The 19,560-nt window shown below is 51.0% G+C and overlaps 2 protein-coding genes across 2 annotated transcripts; one reads left to right on the forward strand and one right to left on the reverse strand.

Annotated features, from left to right (window-relative positions):
* Nucleotides 1–610: 610 nt before the first annotated feature.
* Nucleotides 611–5,499, forward strand: LOC142410061 (ferritin heavy chain). Its single transcript, XM_075501945.1, has 4 exons — nucleotides 611–884; nucleotides 2,849–2,995; nucleotides 4,013–4,138; nucleotides 5,160–5,499. Exons 1-4 carry the CDS (start codon nucleotides 774–776, stop codon nucleotides 5,322–5,324), a joined length of 549 nt encoding a protein of 182 aa, XP_075358060.1. The 5' UTR covers nucleotides 611–773; the 3' UTR covers nucleotides 5,325–5,499.
* A 409-nt stretch (nucleotides 5,500–5,908) lies between these two features.
* Nucleotides 5,909–18,977, reverse strand: LOC142410060 (bestrophin-1-like). Its single transcript, XM_075501944.1, has 10 exons — nucleotides 18,607–18,977; nucleotides 16,069–16,228; nucleotides 15,019–15,113; nucleotides 14,377–14,610; nucleotides 13,163–13,317; nucleotides 11,979–12,056; nucleotides 10,255–10,407; nucleotides 9,670–9,750; nucleotides 8,635–8,786; nucleotides 5,909–8,261 (listed from the first exon to the last, which is right to left on the reverse strand). The coding sequence occupies exons 2-10, from the start codon at nucleotides 16,218–16,220 to the stop codon at nucleotides 7,064–7,066; spliced, it is 2,298 nt and encodes a 765-aa protein (XP_075358059.1). The 5' UTR covers nucleotides 16,221–16,228; nucleotides 18,607–18,977; the 3' UTR covers nucleotides 5,909–7,063.
* Between the last annotated feature and the right edge of the window lie 583 nt (nucleotides 18,978–19,560).

The following is a 19,560-nucleotide window of genomic DNA, read 5'->3' on the forward strand; positions in this document are numbered from 1 at the left end:
AATGCCATGAATTTCTTCCTTCCCAACACTGTATTAAGCAGTTTGAACGTTTGCCGTTAAGGTTTAAATGCTCTACGCTGTTTTTCATCAGTGAAGAAACGTATTTCTGCCTCAGTGCTCGCTGGGCCTTTGCCCGAGGGCTGCGTGTGGGGCTGCAGCGAGGCCTGCTCCCTCCCCGTGGGGTCGGGAGCCCTGCGCTCTGGCTGAGAGAGACCCCCCGGCCTCCAGGTTTAGGCTGGGACGGGGGTCGGTTAGACCTGGACGGGGAAGGTTCGACAGTTTCGGGGTGGGAGGACGGCGCTGAGGGGGGGGCTGGGCCGCCCAACGCAGCCCTCACCGACGGCCGCGCTCGAAGCCGCCGCCTCACAGTCGCTCTGAGGAAAGGGGGCGCGCGCGTAGGCCCCGCCCACACACCCCGCGGGGTGGGGGGGTGGTGTCGAGGCACGCGCTCTCGGGGGAGGTGCTGAGTCACGCTGGGCTAGCAGAAGGGCGGCGGGAGGCCCCGCCCCTCAGCGCTCGCGCGGTGGCGGCGGCGGGGGGGGGCGTGTGGGTGGGGCGGTGCGCGGTGACGCTTGCGGCACTATAAAAGGGGCGGCGCGGGGCGGCTGTTGGTCAGAGCGCGTCGGGGAGGCTGAGCGGAGCGGGTTCCTGCGTCAACAGTGCTTGGACGGAACCGGCCGCGCTCGGGCCCGCCGCCACCACTACCCACCACCACTACTACTGTTACTTACCCCCGCCGTCGCACCCACCGACTCACCCCTTAAGGCAGCATCATGGCAGCGCCTCCTTCTCAGGTGCGCCAGAACTACCACCAGGACTGCGAAGCCGCCATCAACCGCCAGATCAACCTGGAGCTTTACGCTTCCTACGTGTACCTCAGCATGGTGAGCGGCCCGGTGGGGGGCGGGATGGAGGGGCCTGTGCATGGGCTTGTCCGCTGTGGGGCCTGTATGTGGGGATAAAGGGAGGGGAGGCGTGGGGCCTGCCGGTGGGGAAGGGGGGGGACGCTTCGGGCCTACCCGGGAACGCCGGTGTTCAGGTAGGGGCGGGGAGGGGTTAGGCCAGCCGCGGGGGGAGGCGGGCCCGCACGGTGTGGCCTCTCCCCTGAGAGGGGTCCGGGCCCGCCCTGTGTTTGGGCCTTGCCGGGGCGGGGGGAGAAGCGTCGCACCTTTTTGTGCGAGGCCTGTCTGAGGAAGGGGGAGGGAAGGTATGGGGGCGGGTAGCGGTATGAGCTTGCATAAAGGCGTAGCCGGGGCTGTGGGGCTGGCTGTCCCCTCTGCGCTGCCCGCTCTCCGGTACGAGCTCTGGGCCGAGGACCAGCCTGGGCTCTCTGCGCACGGTGCCGAGCCGCCTGGCCGGCTGGCGGGGAGGGGGCGCGGGCAGGCGGCGCGGCGGGGGGTTCCCGAAGGCCGGGCGCTGCTTGCGGGCGCAGCCGCGCTCCTTCTCCCCCGCCTCAGGGGCGTTCTCGGCCTTCCCCGGGGGTGGGGCGGCCGCTTGTTTTCTGTAGGGGAGGCTTTTATTTCGGTGGCGAACTCAAGTTACACGTTAACTGCTCTCTGCTCGTTGCCCTTGGCGGACTCGTTATCAGCACAGCTCAGCAGCTTCCAAGCGGCTCTGCCCTTGGGGCTGGGCTGGATAGCAGGAGTTGACTAACGAAGTGATTGGCACCTTTCCCACAGGCGTTCTTGTCTCTGAGGCAAGGTTTTTCGGTCATGGTTTTTGAAGTTAATTGGTAGGAATCCGTGGTTTCCTTGGCGCTGTGTTTACACGTCTTGCTTGGCGTGAGACTCCCATTTTAGCCATAGATGAGATGAGTAACTTTGGTCCAAACAGCAGCTCTGACCTCTGTGCAGCAATCTCGGTGCTTTAGATGTGCAGGTAACTTGAGACTTTCTAGTGACACTGTAGTATGTTGTGGCATGTAGGTGTAGAACTTCACAGCTTGCTTCTGTGTTACTATGAAGGTCTGAACCTCAGCTACAAGCTAAATGTAATAACGTTGGTGGATGATAGTGGTACACAAGCACCAGTGTCTTGCCTTAAATCTCCAAGCTGCTGGTTTAGGAGCAGAGAATTCTGTAGTAGTTTGTCTGGTAAATAACTGGCAGTTGAGACAAAGCTTTCTATTGAATCCTGCCTAGTGGCTCTGACCAAAGAACAAACAAGCTGTGTGATGGCTTCTAACTGCTGTTACAGTTTTTTTTGGCTTTCAAAAAAGGTGATCTTGTATTTGCTGTTGAATGTGTATTTTAGTTAAATTTATTTTTGTGTTTTAAATGTGATACTAATATTTATTTTTTCCAGAAGTAGAAAGTGTACTTGTTAGTCTAATCCCTGATAAGCCTAGGGAAACATGGGAGCTTTATTGCAGAAGTACTTAAAGTTCTTGGCTACCCTTAACTGGTATTGCAAGTCAGAACCTTGACTTGTGATCACTGTAAACAAATTCAGGCAAGCAAATCGAGCAGGGAAGATTTCTCCTTGAAAAAGGCTATTCAAGTCTGCTGTGTTTAAGGCATTTGAATGGTGCTCAGAAGAACAGTATCTCTGTGGGGTTTTTTGTACCTTCAGAACTGAACCACAAATACCAGTTATTTGTGTCCCTGGTGTTCATGGTAGGAAGGGCTAAAACTTAATCCTAGTCAGGAAAATCTAACTTGCTAATGAGGGAAGAGTTTTGCCACACTGCCTTGCTGTTGTCAGTGCTACTGTTAGCCTTAGCTTGGACTCCAGCCATCTTGAAGTAGGGCTGATAGGAGACATATCTAAAGCCACAGTATGGACTTGGCCTTGTACGGCTGCTGGAGCGAGTCTTGGGGTTTTGAGCATATGAATTCTTATTTTTCAGTCCTACTATTTTGACCGGGATGATGTGGCTCTGAAAAACTTTGCCAAGTACTTCCTGCATCAGTCCCACGAGGAGCGTGAGCATGCTGAGAAACTGATGAAGCTACAGAATCAGAGGGGCGGACGCATCTTCTTGCAGGATATCAAGGTGAGGAGTGGAGCTATGGGTGTCCTATCTAATGCAGAACTAGACTTGTGGTCTGCCTCCAGGGGTGGCAGGGAGGGGAGGAATTTCCCTGTGGGTCCTTTCCCAGAAGGAGCAGCAGCTGACAGTAGATCAGCATACCGCATTGCTGCGATCCGTGCGTGGCACTCGGCCCAGAATCTAGAGGTGCGTAGTGATTTTATTATTTGTGCTGATTGACTAAGAAGAAGTATTTCCTGCATAAGAAGAGGATGCCTAGCCCTAGGTGGTTTGCTGTGGGGTGAGAATAACTAGAACACAACTGGTTCATCTACCTTAAATTTAATGGCAAGAGCCTTCTCTGTTCTCTACGCTGTTTTGTAGAGAACTCTTGATTTGCTTGCCGTGGGAATATGAAATCCCAAGTTTCCAGTTGCTTGTCATGACTTGCTGCAAGATTTCATAGCACTGTTTTCTTGAAGTCACTTCAATTAAATTCTTTGGAGCAGCAGAAAGTAAGCAATGCCAGAGGGCCGGTTTAACGCAAGGCAGCTCTTCATGGCAAAAACAGCAAAGTAAGTGATTGGGACTTGAGAAGAGTTCTTGTGCTTACTAGTAAATCTGAGTACTTGTAAACACCAGACTCTATTCTAGGCAGTTCTGAGCTGAAGACTAGACTTGCCTGTACTGGCATCTTAACTGCTTCATTTCTGAGAAGCCCATTACCTGCTAGTGTAGGCAGATATTTAAGCTATTAGGTTATAATGGAAGGAGGAAGACGGTAGCTCTGTTAGCTGTCTTGCCTACAATAGCTCAGAGAACATAACATGAGGAGAACCTAGGGAATGGGGACAGGTCTGGAACTTGGAGCATGCATTCAGTTCTGTTCAGAGCATGCACTGTGTGTCCACCAAACTTTTGAAGATGCCTAAATGCCTGAACTTGGCCTAAACAGGCTTTGAGACTGATCTAAAATGACTTTGCTCCCTAATGGTCTGCGGGTGCTTACAGAAAATATGGTTGTGTGCTTTCCCCTTCTAGAAGCCAGATCGTGATGACTGGGAGAATGGTCTGACTGCAATGGAGTGTGCCCTGCACTTGGAGAAGAATGTGAACCAGTCGCTGTTAGAACTGCACAAATTGGCAACTGAAAAGAATGACCCACACGTAAGTAGATGCTGAAGTTGAGAATGTGGCTGTGCAATGAGGGGGCTTGTATGTGTCTAATGTGGGTTTGGGGGTGAGCTATGTGTCCCTGCCATTCCTAAAGGTGAAAAAAGGGTGTGAATTAGTGATGCAGCCTTTCCAAAGGGAAGGGCCCAGGTGTCAGCTGGGCCTTAGCTGTTTGGTAGGGTTATTGCCATCTTTTTTCTGGGCGGACCAGTTGCAGTGTGTTCGGGTGGCTGAGGCCTGCCTTACAGAACAGTGGGTGCATTGCTTTGTTCAAACTCTTCCATTGCTCTTGGAAACGGAGAGCACTTGTGAACAGCATTTTGAAGAGAAGAAATAAATGTATTAAGCTCTATGGAGAAGGCTTGTTTCTGTGGGGGATGAGTTCTTACTTTAAACCCATGGATGCCTGTAAGGCTTTTTGTCGTAAAATTTTGGAGTCACTTCTTCGGAATGTTAAAAGCCCTGACACTTCAGAACAGAGTGTTTGAAAACACAGGTTTCTTCACAGATGGAAATTACTGGCAAGGCTGGATTGAGGCCTCTTAGTATCGGGAAGAGATTGGCATATGTCTGAATCAAAGGACTCTTCGGAGTGTCCTGCATGAGTTAGAGGGACTTTTTTAAAAGAAACAACATACATAGCTGGACCATTCTACAGGTGTAAATCTTCATGGTCATGAATTCAAGTGCTGTGCAGTGAGTGGGGGCTTCTAAATATGTTCAGAAACTTGCCTGTTGCTTCTTGTAGTGAGGAAGAGGGGGGACTTTGTGAGCTGACATTGTACTGCAGTTCTGGAGCAAGTGTGCCTAGATAAGCCTGCCTCACTTTGGCCTTGTTCTGGCATTGCTGAGGCAAAACTAAAGGCTTCTTCCTCTCCGGCGTCTTCTGCAGCTTTGAAATTGTCATTCTGCATCTTCTCCTTTCCCTAGAGAGAACTGGTAGAATTCCAGATGCTGCTTCAGCAGGATAGGCTGTGTTCAGGCCTACGTTTAAACTCTTTTGTCTCCCTTTCAGTTGTGTGACTTCATTGAGACTCACTACCTGGATGAACAGGTGAAATCCATCAAAGAGCTGGGTGACCATGTGACCAACCTGCGGAAGATGGGGGCACCAAAATATGGCATGGCAGAGTACCTCTTTGACAAGCACACCCTAGGGGACAGTGACAATGAGAGCTGAAGTCTTGCCAAGAGCCACCCTGTGGGTTTCAGTGGGACTCCTACTTTACTGTCCAGCTGTGCATGCATCTTCAGCTATCTAGATAAACAGTTCTCATACTCTGTACCAAATATCACCCCTCTTTTCTCTTGTGTTTTGTGTATTGCCCTCCATCCAATAAAGTGACTTGGTTCAAGTTGGCTTTTTCTGTTTCTCTCGGGAGCGAGAGGCCTGTGTACTTGTAGGATTGTGCTCCATAGTCTCTGTTGTGGCACTCATCTTAAGTTGGGCATGGATGAAGGAATATATTAGAGGGATCAGATTTTACGTAGTGCTTTTATAAAAATGACTTTTTTCCAGTCCAGTGGGATCCACTGCAGGAATTGCTCAGTGACTAAAGCTGTGTTTTAAATGCCTTTGCCACTGAAGTTGTTGCTGGAATGGATGTGCAAGGAAAGGAAGGCTTGAGTATCTGGGCTTCCTGAATCGGTCCCTGTGAATTTAGATGAGGCAACTGAAGCGGGGTGGGGGTTAGTGCCTCAGTAGGCATCATGCCTGTCTAACAAATGGCACTATGCTTGTGTATGGAGAAAATGTACTGTGAATCAAGACTTCAGAGCTGCGCACTGTAATCAGGCTAGACTGAAAGAGCAGTGCTGCAGGAACTGCTTCAATGGCACTGTGTCAGGAGTTGCAGCGGGCAGTGGTGACATCTGCCTAGGTCTAGCAGCTGTATTTGGAAGGCAGAGAGGGTAGGCAGCTGTTGAGAAGGCACTGGAAGGGATGTGGGAGGTAGACTAAATTTGTCATGTGCCCCCTGTGATATGGGAGTTTTGCAGCTGTTTTTGAAGACAGAAGTAGGAAAACTTCTGTGGTTTCTCTTAAATTCCTATTCTTGCATGGAAACTAAAATGAGGAAACAAAACGGATGGTCCTGGACTTCAGCCTTGCTTTTATTTTCTTGGGGAAGACAGTAAAAACTCACAGCTGTATGGTGTCTGCTACCATCCAGATGACTTCTTCTCTGAGCACTGTCAAATCAGTGGCAGATGTGGTGTGGAACTTCAAAAGGAAGCAATGTGCTGGGCAAATACTGTTGACTGCAGCCACCTGTTCTAGTGGACACTTGCCCTGCCTTATTCTATTACTTTTCCAGTACTGGAAAACACCAGCCAGACATGACTTTGTGAAGCACTATGGGTCAGCATCACAAATGATGTGACTTGCTTCAATCCCTTACTTTCCCTGGAGTATCTTGTCAGTAGTTGCACATCCTGCCTGAGACTTGTAATGGGTTTTGTGACAAATGTTAGCATAAAGCTCAAGTTCTGATTCTTGCTGTGATGAGGAGGGGGGAGGTATCCTTATTAACCATGTTCCTATTCTGTTTTGGGCTACACCTGCACTCTGCGTTCTTCAGGCTGGTATGTGCTGAGCTATTGCTCTGCTGTCAGGTATCTACAATACCTAACACTCAGTCTTATTTGTCCTTTTGCTACAAACGTAGAGGGGTTGTTTGTTTGTTTTGTTATTGTTGCAACACTGAAGTTGTGCATGCTACTGTGCCTGAGGCTAGTAGCAGTGTGTCATTAGTGCTGGCTTTAGCCTAGGCTGGGCTCTAGCTGCCTGTTCCAGCAGTAGGTGGTTTGGCTGCACTGCCCTTCTGTTTGGGCGAGTGCCAGTGTGGCCAGGTGTAAAGATACTGCAATATCACTAATATGGCAGGTATCTCAACAGAACCGTGTGTCTTGTGGTCTCCTCTAGCTGTACTGATCTATCTGTTCTTCACATGTGCTTTCACTGGTCTCCATGATCACCTCCATCAGCCCCACATAGTCACCTTCGGCTAAAGAGATGCCAGAGTCATTGGGGGATGGACTCTCTGCTCGTCTTGGCTCTTTTGCAGGGGGAGTATTAGTGCTTCCATTTCCAGTATCTCTCGTGGTCCTGGAAACTTCCGCTGAATGCTGGTCTGGAGCGCTGGCTGTATCTTCTAAACTTAGGCTGCGAGCATCAGGGCCCATGTTCCCCGTGTGGGATCTCTCCAGCACTGGAGATGTTACAGGAGTGAATGAGAAGCAGAGGGAGGCACTGCCTCCGGGGGTCTTGTTACCGGGGGTGTGAAAGGCACTTGAATGCTCAGAATTGGGGGTGGCTGATGCTGTGTTCTCCAGGGTTAGCCAGGGTGGGTGGGAACCTTTCAAGCTCTTCAGACTCTTGAAGCTACCCTGCTTCTCGTGGTCTGGGGACTCTGCCAAGAAGGGGAATTCAGGGCTGTCCGATGCTGTGGACTGAGCTCCTGGACTTCCTGTGGTGGCAGCTTCTCTGCTTTTACTGTTAGAGTTGTTCTTCTCTTCTACTGTTACAACCAGCGAGTCAGGACCTTTGCTCCGATCTGTTGGCCAAATAAACGTTTCCTTTGCACCTGAGCCAAGGGAGCTCTGGCTTTTGTACATGTCGCTGACTCTGGAAGGCGAGGAGTTGACAATGACGTCCCTAAGAGAAGTTGAGCATGCAGCGATGCTGGAGAGTGCGGGAGGCTTCTTGCGGCCTTGGCGTCTAGAAGGGAAAATCATGGGGATAGAGCTGATGGGTGTCTGTGGAGCACTGTAGAAACCAGGTCTCTCATAAAATGGGGTTGACATGAAGGCGTCAAACTCCCTTAGTTTTCTGTCTTCGCTGTCCCAGTGCTCCTGTGAGCTGGAGTCTCCCCTTGGCTGATTGATGCTGCAAGGGCTTCCAGACTTGCCCATGTCTTGGTACATATAATGGGAGAAGGGGGATGTGGGGTCTCCTCGCCTGCGCAGCAGGTTCATCCGGGAAGAGGACCTGGAGAAGCTTGGTGACTGGACGCCGAGGAGGCGGCCCAGGTGTCCCAGTAATGGTGTGGAGTGGTTTGCCTCCTCATTCTCTTTAATTTGCTCCAGGGGCTGGAACTCCATCTCTTCTTTCTGCATGCTGGGGAAAAGCAAAATGGGCTGTTACACAGCCACAAAAGGAGGTGGTTTCTGGTGGAGAGGCTGGCAGCACAGGGGATGCTGCTGCCGGTGGCAAGCCTCTGTCTTCCTGTATTGCCATTAGATATGTGTTAGGCCTTCCACAATAGGGATGCTTATAGGAGAGGGGAGGGGGGCAAGAGGTCAGAGGCATCCTTTTCCATGGAGGATGTTGGCTGTCATCTTTGGATGAGCCTAAAAGTATCTTAGAGCAAGATTTCACAAACTATGGAGGAAGATATTACTGCTTGCTTTTACTCCTCAAGTATAATATCCTGCACGAGACCTGATCCAAGGTGTAAATGACTGTTCTGACATCCCGTGGCTGCACTCACCTGATATCAAAAGTTGAGCCAAGGAACGATGGGCGCTTGTACTCAGCAGTGGCTGCGGTGTAGGGTGGCTGGGGATCAGGCTCATTCCAGTATAGGTCCTTCTCCAGAATGGGTAAATCCTGATGCATCTCATCCACTGCCATAAGGGAGACCTGTAGGGGACAGCAGAAACGTCATATGGGGTGAGCAGCATTATGTGTGCCTGTTATCGGTAGACAAAGGAATGCAGGGCAGGAGGAAACAATGTTAGCAAGGAAGCGAGGCAAGTGGCTGGGTTTGCTATGTGGTTTCCTGTCACTTGGGTTGTTCCTCACATGGAGAGATTTGATTAACTGGAAGGAAAGTGATGCTGAAGGAGACACGAAAGCGCTACGCTCACTAGGACTAAGGGCTCAGTGTTAGGAAGGGCCGAAGGTGGAGAGTTACTGCATGGAAGAAAGCAGAGGAAGCAGTTTTAGTTACAGACACAGGGTGAAAAAGCTCGGGAGAGGCAGGAATGATGTGTCATTCAAAGGTAGCAAGGGCGTGAAACGAACAGTCTGGATCCATCGTGTGTGCCAGAGCATGGACTAAAGCTGCAGTCGGTCTCTGTGTACAAAGATATGCCAAAAGCCCTGTCTTTCCTGGTGTGGGGGGTCTTCCTGGCACAGGTCTTGCCCCACATTCTTCCTGGAGCCTGGGATGTCTCCTTGAGGGGGGAGGGGGAACCCCCCCTGTTGAGGGGGAACACCGAGCTGGCCACCCTCACCCTTGTATTTGTTGGGAAGCCTTATGCTCTCCTCCTGCTCTCCTAGCCATCTCCTTCTGGAGATCCTGGGCCTCTTCTTAACGTGCAGCCACCGACACCTCAGGAAAGCGCAAGGGTAAGAGGGACTGCTTCTCTGCCCCACTGCAGGCATGGGAGGTGGGTGGCAGAGGTGTTGCAGGAGAACTTTGTGACTGCACTGATAGGGCTTGCTCAACCCTCAGATGCAGTCCTGCCTCAGTGTTCCTCTGCAGGTCAGGCTCATCTGGAGGATCCTGCCTTCACTTTACCTGCAGGTTCCTGTCGATGAGCCAGTTGGTTTCAAAGTCGTCATCGTCCTCCCCAAAAGGGTTGATGAGTTGCTCGGCCACCTGCATGTGGAGAGTGCATAGCAAACGTCATCATGGTCATACCTGCCACTTTCCCTGCAGGGAGAAGGCCTGTGGGGCAGAGTCAAGAGTGATGTCCCTTGAATTTGGAGTAATGCTGTTCCTCCCAAAAAGGGGTGGGTTAAAAAAGGAGGCTTGCCAGTGGCTGGGAGACATTGGTACATACAGATAACTGCCCCTTGCTCACATAGCCCTCCTGCAACTCCAGACCACCACTGCAGGTAAAGTGTAGCCTACTGCCTCTCTTTTTCCCCAAACTAGTCAGGACCAAAGCTTAGGAAAGGTGGAGCTGATCTCCAGGGTGAGACACCCAGAAACTGAGGTCTTGGCAATACCCTCAGCCCCTGTTGGCTTCCCATGTGTCTGCCAGCACCTGGCATGTTGCCCATAGACCAAAGAATGCAGCTGGGTCCCTGGCGAGCACACACTGGGAAGAACCCTTGGCTGGGTCAGATTCTAGCTCCAGACATATTTTCTTGGACTTACCTTTAACCAGCCAGCATAGAAGAAGAACTGCAAAAATGTGAAGACGGGCACAAAGAGATCTAGTTCATGGCCAGGGTATGCTTTTTCTGGATCCAGGAACTGCCGCCCGATTAGACAGGCCAGGAAGAAGCTATAAACAGCCACGGTCACCACCTGGGAAAGATGCCAGGGGACACATCAGAGGAGCTTGCTTTCCCAGCTTGCTTTCCCAGCTTGCTTTCCCAGCATCTCTCTTCAGTTCCACCCCACACAACTCCAAAGAGTGGCAAGCTGCTGCAGAGCTGCTGGCTCTGTAGCCTTTTGATGAAAGCCTTGGATTCAGTTATGACAGGCTTCTCCTCTGCTTTTTGTAGGAAGATGCATTTCCATTGCAGAAAGCTTTAAATATGCCATTTAGCTGTTACCTACACTGTATTTCATTCCGTGCTGTCCCTGGAATGATGTGTGTAGGCATCACAGAAAGATAGTGGCAGAAGAAAGCACGTGACATCCTGGATGGAAAGACCTTAACTGCCACGTGGCCGCATGGTTGTTCTGCTGCTGAAGTAAGGGGTGCTGTGACCTCTTTTCATTCTTGCTCTTGCCTCTCCTGAAAGCTGTCTCAAGCCCCTCGTGGCTCAGTCCATGCTGGCAGGCCACTGGGAGGGGAACCCTGGCAGTGCTGCCAGCTCTGAACTAGCTCCTTCCTTCCTGGTCCTCACACTGGGCCTTTTTTATATTTGCTTGCTTGTTTGCCCAGATTTCAGGCTACAAAGAGCTTTGTGCTTTTCTTTGTAATCACGGGACTGGAAACTTCCCCTTTTCAAATTAAAAGCAGCTGAGAGTCTTGCGTGGTCTTTTGACGCAACAAGCAAGGGGGTTCAAAACAAACACCCAGCATCACAAGACTAGCTATGCAGCTCCTTGCGGTGAACAGCGCAGGGCTGTTTCATGATGGGCAGGATACAGAGTGCCTGGAATGACAGACTTTGCATTATGGATGGGCACCTATAAAAAGTGGGTTGTGTACTGCAGAGGGGGCAAAGACATGCTATGATATTGCTTTTGCTCCTAGCGTGCAGGACACTGGTCTGTGCAGGAATATAGTTTCCCAATGTGTTCCCCATTAACCTTCACCACTGCGGGAACGGAAGCAGTTCCCGTTTCACGGTGGAGTGCATTAGTGTTATCTGAGCAGCTGGATTGTACGAGACAAAGGAGAAAGATGGTGCCGAAGCATCTGCCTGGGTTTGCATGGAGAGAGCTATTAAACAGCTGAGTACACGCACACAGCTCTCTCACACACGTGGCACAACTCCATCAGAGCTGCCCTGCCTGCTGGAGCAGCTTTGCTGGCAGACAGATCTCAGCTCTGCTGAGTAGGAAGAAACTGTTTCAGGGACGTGCTCCCTGCAAGGCAGTGCAGGGAGTGGGGTCCACGTATCCCTGTGTTTTCTGTGTACCCATGTGGCACGCATCATGGTTAGTTATCCCTGGACAGCGTCTGTTTCTGTAGAGGGGGCCGTGTCTGAGTTATGGAAGTAAAGCTGGGCTGGGTGTGTGCTGTTGAGCTACATACGTGAGAGCTGACACGTGTATGTATGGATGAGGTGTCCAAGTGTATCTCGCGTCAGCACGGTCCGTGTGTGGGTCAGGTACGGGTGTAAATGGGGGTGCCCCTTGTAGTGTGGGGCAGTGTGCACAGGCAGGCAGCGGAGCAGTAGATGTGGGGGATCCCTTCTCACCTGAGTGTAGACCAGGGGGATGCTGATCCAGTCGTACCCATAGAGTCGCCCGCACTGGCTGCGCAAGGTGTTGAGCTCCTGCAGCGGGGAAAAGGAATGGCCTGTCAGCGTAACTTTGCACCTCCTTGCTGGGCACACCGAGCCTCTCCGGCCCCATTGCCCTTCATTGCTCCAGCCCATTCCCTCCTGCTCACACTTCCTCTGGAAGCGAGGGCTCAGCCAGGATTCCTGCTCAGCCTCAGGTGCCCAGCCTCACCCCAGTAGACCACCAGCAAGGTCTTATGCTTGCCCTGGAGGAACTGCTTGCTGCCTGGGTGTCTCCATCTGAGCCCAAGATCCCTTCCTAGCTCACTTCATAGCAGAGTTTATCTCCTCACAAAATGAGCAGCCAACAGTTTAGGCAAAGAACGTCTCAGGAGCATCCATTTCTCTCTCCTGACTATATCATGAGTCTAAATAAATAGCCCAGAGGGAGATCTCTCTCTCTGGGCAGATGAATCTCACTCCAGACAACAGAAACAATGTGACTTTCTCTGCACATGAATACCAGGAAGGATGAGCTGCTCTGGACCTTTTTTCTCTGCAGCTGGGCAGGGATCGTTGCCAGGTCTTGCGTGTGGAGTGTGGCCTGCTTGCCAGGACTATCTAAGAGTTTTCAATAGTGAAGTTTTCTATAGGGACCTTGGTTGTTGGGGATGCTTTTGACCTCTCCTGGTCTCTTCCAGATACATGTTTCCTTGTGCTTCCTTGCCGCTTTCCATCTGTGTCCTAGAGACCTCCACTGGCCACTGTCGTTGGCTGCGCTGGAGTGTGTGAAGGTTGGACGAAGGCTCCAGCCTTCCTGCTGCATGGGTGTCTGCCATTGGTATGCCTAGATATGAGTCCCGTGGTTCCTTCCAGTCCCACATTTGAGAAAGATATCACATTCCCCTCACCTCTACTGTATGTGACATTGCTACCATGTCAGCAGGCCAGGAAAAACTCTGTTCTGTCACAACCTGGAGAGCGGCAGTGGAGGCATTTCCCATCAAAGTGAATGTAATATCCTATCCCCAGAGACAGGCTTGGCTCACTGTCCTACCTCACCATTCCTATTCCCTGTCTGACCTCTGGAAATCCCTGTAGTTCTGCCCAGAGGACTGGACGACGATCTCAAACAGTTGCCTATCGTCTCTGTCACTCACATTCAGGATGCCTTGGAGCAGCACGCTGTCCCGGATCCTCCCCTCGTTCCTGGCCTTCACAGCCAGATTGGAGAACCACACACATGGGATCCAAAACTTGTTGTGGGGGGAATTCAAGCTCTCAAACTTCTTGTGCTCTTCTGGTGTCATGAGGCCTAGGCGGAAAAGAGTAGATGGGAGAGGGATGGCCATAGAGGGCAGAAAGAAACTGATCTGGTCTGAAATGAAAACATCTAAATCTCAGGTGGTCACCTTAGCTCTCCTTAAAAATCACAGGAACGACTCAGGCACTCAGCCTTTGGAAGACACATAGAAGGAGGGCAAGTCTTCTTGTTAAAACATTGAGTTACAGACGTGTGAGAGGCAGGCTTTATCTCATTTCACTTTGGATGTCTGCAGCATGTCTGATCAGATCACAGCCAGCAGGGAGATAAAGTACTGCTGAGGGTGCAATTGCCTTTGTTGAGAATGGGATGACTTGTGTCCTAGAAGTGCCTGTTTCTCTCTCTGGATTGCAAAGAGAACCCAGTTGACTAGGGCAGGTGCAGACATCTCCCTTTGGGCAGACTGGGAAACGTTGTACCTTGAGGAGCATCTTCAGGGAGGATTCAGAGAGCCCAGCGGTTAAAGTCAGGAGTCTGAGGCTCCAATTCCCACCTGCCCAATGGAAAACTGTCACCCTGAGGGAGGACAAGCATACCACTTGGCAGTGGTCTGCTCGTGCTCTGCCATAGATCCGTGCACAGGGTCATTTACAACAGAGAGTTCTTCTCTTCCCATGCACATTTTCAGTGCAGGGCGAGCAGCTCCGAGTGAAGTCGCTGCACCACAGTTACCCTAATCTGATCAGCCAGGGCTGCCCTGTGACCTGCAGCATATCTGCATTCACAAACTGGATCTCGACACTCTCCTTACGTAAAGAATTTGGGCAGAGCCCCTGCATCTTTCAAACCAGCCTTCCAGCCACTAGCAGGAACAAGAATGCTGTGCAATAGGAAAACATAAACAGGTGATTATTTCAGAAGAGCAGAGCTAGGGCATGAGCAGATGCTTAGCACCCGCTGCAGACATCAGCTGAGCACATTGCAGCACTATCCCCTCTCCAGCCTGGAGGTCATGTGGCCATTTCCAGGGCTCTTTGCCCCAAAACCAGCAGCAAGGTGCTGCTGTCTGCTTGGTGCCAGAGCTGTGCAGAAGGCGGTACCGGTACTGACCTGCCCTCACGACATGCTCCATGCTGGGGAAGCGCTTGTAGACAGCAGTGCTGACTGAGCGCAAGATCAGCACACTGCACAGGTTGCTGTAGCGCATGAGGGTGCGACGCAGGAGCCGCCCGTACTCGTCCTCGCCATCCACGTTGCAGGAGACCAAGTTCATGATGCGGTCAGGCCATGGGATGCTCTCGTACTGAGCCCACCAGCGGGACACCACCAGAGCCACGTAGAAACCTAGAGGTGAGCTGAGCAAATTAGCCGTCCTAAAGGAGCAGGAGATGTAAATGCTCATGTGTAGGTAGGAAGGCTGGTACTGCTCATACAGGGATGGGTGCAGACATGCCTGGAGGGCAATTCAGATCTCCATGTTAAAGTTAGAATCTGGGTTTCGTGGTTCATTTGGTGCCTGCCCTCCTGGCAGAACCCAGAGCACGCTAGTACCTCTGGCCAGTGCAAGCTGTGCGCTGGGTGTGTACCTCACAGCTGCAACATGGAATGATGTATTCTGCTTGAGGAATTACACAAAGGCAGAGGGAGGGATCTGCTCAGCGAATCTTGCCTGCCTGCAGAGCTATCTCAAACCAGGAAGAAGAAATGCTGTCCCTTTCCCCTCCCTGTGTGTTCCCAGACAGAGCTCCTTACCCAGCACGAAGGACACGGGGATTAGCTCAGCATAGCTGTTGCAGTAGAGCGCCAGCTTCTCAAACATCAGCCTTTGGCTCTCACTCAGGATCAGCCTAAAAGGGAGAATCAGAGGCATTGGTCTCAAAGAAGAGTCTGCCTTGTTGGGCTTGCTGAGATAGGAGTCTGGCAAGGGAAGCCAAGGATGGGTAGCCACGACACTGCCATGCCATGAGTCTGGGGATGATGTGAGTGAACAGGCCTCGCGAGCCTGGGACGTCAGCCCACCTCTCCAGAATACCCTGCTGACCAGTCCAAAGGAGCCAAAAGTGGTCACTGACAGAGCGTGTGGTACATGATGCAGTATGATGTCAGGGACCACCCCTATTTTTCTCACTCGGGAGAGTGCTGTGTGGTATCAAGGGTTTGCCACAGAGCTTGGATGTGCACTACAGTTCACTTAATATCCTGAAAAATGTCAGTCCAAGCTCTGCTCTTACGTGAATTCCTGCCTCTTTCTTAGAGATGCTTTCCTACCTCCGTGCTGCATCTGTGATTGAACCAGCTAGGGGAACTCCCTGTCTTTCCTCACCAAAACCAGACCAGCCATAGAGTACAGTTGCCTTATCAAAGATCTGTGGTCCCAGAGCTGATATCTGCTCTCAAAAATGTACCCAAGGTATCGCCTGTTGTGTAACAAGGGAAACTCCTAAAGCTCCCCACTGTGGAGATGTCCCCACTGTGGGACATCTCCAGTACTAGTTCAGCCTTGGTCTCCACTGATCTACACATTATTCTTCTGTAGGTAATCATCAAATGCAACTCTTCATCCCAGGGAAGAGAAACTGTGTTACTTCCCAGGACAGAAAAAGGAGATTTATCAGCTGCCAAGCCATATTGGAGCAGTGAGGAAGGACCTTTCCTTTCCTCCTGGGAACAGAGGCTGGTGAGTGGGTGGCCAGCTCCTCTTCGCCAGGATCACTGTCCCAGTCCTGTGTTACTCAGTTGCCCTGCTCCAGGACAGGCTGAGAGTGAGGGGCTGTGTTCGTGTTGGGGTGTAAGGATGCTTACCTGTAGACAAGACTGATGGTGAAGTAGAGAGAGATGAAAATAAGGAACTCGGAGTAGAGAAGTTTGTAGATACTTCCTTTCCATTGGAGCAGGAGCTGTGAGAAGGTGCCTAGGCGGGCGTCAGCCACACGGTTGGTGTATGTCACTGTCATCACAGATCCTAGTGGAGACACAAAATGAGCAGATGTTGAAGCTGCCAGCAAGCTTGCACAGAGGGAGGAGACAGGGTCACCGCAAGTGTCCCAGGAAGCAAGCAAGACGGAAGGAAGAGAGAAAGAGAGAAAGAAACAATGAGTTGAGATCAAAAGACAGGTAAGATGAAGTCAGTGACAGAGACCCAGGAGGAAATTTATGGTAGGCAATTAATTTGATGAGCTTGCCATCTTTTTCCTGTCTTTGAGCTGCATGTGAGCTGGTTACAACGATAGAGAATATACTTTCTGGTGGAGCCCTTGGTTTCTAGTGTTTGATTGTCAGCATTCAAGTGGGGCTGGTTGGTCGGAGTGGACAGAGCCCCCGTGCCACTCCCTCCCACAAAACAGTTGTTCAAGATTAATTCTCAGGGTCACAAACTCCAAAGTGGCTTACCCTCCTTTTTTTTTTTTTTTTGTAGTATTTGCTTCAAATATGTTGTTTCTGTAAATCTGCTTGTCGGGAAGTGCCTTCCTGGAATACAGATAGCAAAAAAAAAAAAAAACTCCAAAGGAAAGCAAAAACCCCAGAAAGGAGAGATTTCTTGGTACTGATCCAAATGAAGGTATCCTTGGAGATTTGACAGTTTTGGTAGCACTTGCCCAACAAGTATAGCTGTCTTTAAATTTGGGCTGAGGGCCATATCTGGACTATGCTGGTCCTAGTCTCGCAGGCAGAACAGCCCTCCCTGCTAGAGAACTGAGGGATGGAGTTTGGCCAGGCTCACAGAGCACAAATTCCAGCAACTCCACCTCCCCTCTCCTTCAACCATACGTTGCACAATAAATCACACTGGATGAAAAAAGACATTCAGACTCATGAAAAGCTTCCCAATCATGCAGCATCCCCATTGCACTTCTTCTAGTCTAATCCTGGATAAATAATTCTTTATCATCAATTGATAATCAGACTCACATTCATATAAACCTGAATATGTAAAAAAAAAACCCACAGACCAGTGTAATCCATGCCAGGCAGATAGGTGAGTAATCCCTTGATTTATAGTTATCCAACGTGAAACTGTTGGTATTTCTAAATCTTAACATGTTATCAGGATGTTATACTGACATTGCTATCTAACAGAGGCAATCATGTTAATAGTTATGGGGCCTTGGGCTCTTCCCTGAATGATGGAGACAAAGAAGCAGCACTTCAAGGGACAATTCAGACCTTACTGCTCTGTAGCAGCAGCTGAAGGCAGGTAAGTTTGTGTCCATGCTCCTCATTTAAGCATCTCAGTGAAAGATCTACAGTTAGGTGGGGACAACTCAGGTCCCAGGGAGCTGGTGCTGTAAAGAAAAACAGCAAAGTCTGTTTTGTTGGCTACTTCAACCAAATAGCATCTTTGTCCTGGCTTTGGCTTTTTGGTGCTGCTCCTCCTTTGGGTTTCCCTGTCATAACTCTCCCTGAGTCCCCTCTCACAGGTTGTATCGGAGGAACAGAGCTGGCACCTGCCCTGCCAAGGGCTCCCCAGCTGCACAACTGCACCTTTCACTTGAGCCTCATGTACATTCACGCCGTTTCCATACGTATTTCTGGCCCGTGCATAGGATTAGACGAGTGGTTTTTAACTGCCCACACACATGGGCTGTACAGATGAGAAATGTATGCAAAAACCCATAAATTTGTTGGGAGCTGCTTACAGAAAGCTGGCTGTTTTCTCTATGCTTTGGGTCTTGAAAGTGCTCAGGGAGACTCTTCGTTGCGTAATTCAAATACAGATTCACTTTTTACCAAACATGGAAAACTTCAGCTCTTCTCCATGTAAATAATGGATGTCACCCACGTCTATGCAGTTCTGCTCCAGCATGGGATATGGGGCTTTTCCCAGTGCTTTTTCCTCCAGCCCTGAATGGTTAAGGCACTTCCCTGCCTGCCTGCCAGCCTGTGCGGGACTGCCCTGGGGTGTCACTCGGCAGCTGGCACACTCAAAGTACCATTTGGGGTTGAGGTACGTGGTGGAAGGTGACTCACCGCAGCACCGGCACTGGCACACCAGAGTCGGTATGGGGAGGAAGAGCCATCCCCTGTGCGGTTCCCGCACAGCCCGCTCCCCAGGGAGCCTGCATCTGCCTGCCTGATCCGTCTGGACTAACCATTGCACCTGCAGGTCGACTGACACTAATCAGACTGTGGGAGTCCACAGCAACCAAGATCCCGCAACAGCAAGCCTGCGTCGGGTGCGTTTTACCCGCCGCGTGAGACGGCAAACAGCCGTGAGCAGCTATCGCAAAGACGGAGAAGCAGCAGACGGAGCGGACAGACAGAGTGAGAGGAGGTCACAGATAGGCAGGAAGACAGATCTTTGAAGGAATCGATCTGCTCTTGGGAGGACTAGATACTTACAGTCATGGGCTCCTGAGCTGCGCTGGAGGCTGTGGAGGTTTGGTCCCGCACGTGTCCTTGCTGGGTCCTTTGTGGCCCATGCCACGGCCCGCCTCCTTGTGCCCCCTTGGCTCATGGGGGGATTGAACCTGACAGACACGGTGTGTTAAGGAGCCTGAAACCCACTTGGGAGCTGCAGCCGGTCACTTGATGCCATAATCCTTCCTCATTACAAAAGAGACTCTGTTGTCTTTTGCCCTGTTCCCTTCTAATCTTCTGAGTAAGCCCTGCGTGTTTATAGAGGCGGCCGGAGGAGGGGGAGGCAGGGCTGGCTGCTCGGCAGCTGCTGCTGCTAACTCCTGGCACAGCCATGGTGGCTGCCAGAAGAGAGGCATTTTTCCTCTAATTCTTTCCTGTTTGGTCCCTTTCTCTGTGTCACAATCTTACAGGAGCCCCAGGAGATTAAGTAGGGCTGGAATTTTCCACAAAGGCTATAAAATGTGTCACCCTTGGGGCTGCACAGCCCTCTCTTCCCTGGGGAAGCTCCTAGCTCCTTAGGTCGGTGAAACACCTGGCCCATGCTTCTCTTTAACTCCTCACTGTCTCTGCTGTCCTGGATGAAGTTGCCATCTCTTCCAGCTGTGGTTTGGATGCTGGGGACTTCCATTCTGCCACTGGCTCCCCAAGACTCTTTCCATGTGTTCACTTTCTTTTCCGCTCGCTTCTCCAGCAGCACTTGGGGGCTGTCACTGCTCTTTCTTGCAAGCCACCCTGGGAAAAACAGCTCCTTGCCTTTGTCCTCAAGCCTCCACCAAGCCAGAGAACTCCTTGCCTCTGTCTCTCCAGGGTCTTCAGTCCCTTTTCTGCTCCCAAGCTGTCCCTACAATTGTGACCATCCTTCTCTTCCACCATCTCCTGCAATCTCCCCTGTCAAGTCTTTAAGACATTCCTCTTCCAAGAGCCTCTGAATCCAGA

This window comes from Mycteria americana, chromosome 5, assembly GCF_035582795.1.
Source record: "Mycteria americana isolate JAX WOST 10 ecotype Jacksonville Zoo and Gardens chromosome 5, USCA_MyAme_1.0, whole genome shotgun sequence".
Taxonomy (NCBI): Eukaryota; Metazoa; Chordata; class Aves; order Ciconiiformes; family Ciconiidae; genus Mycteria; species Mycteria americana.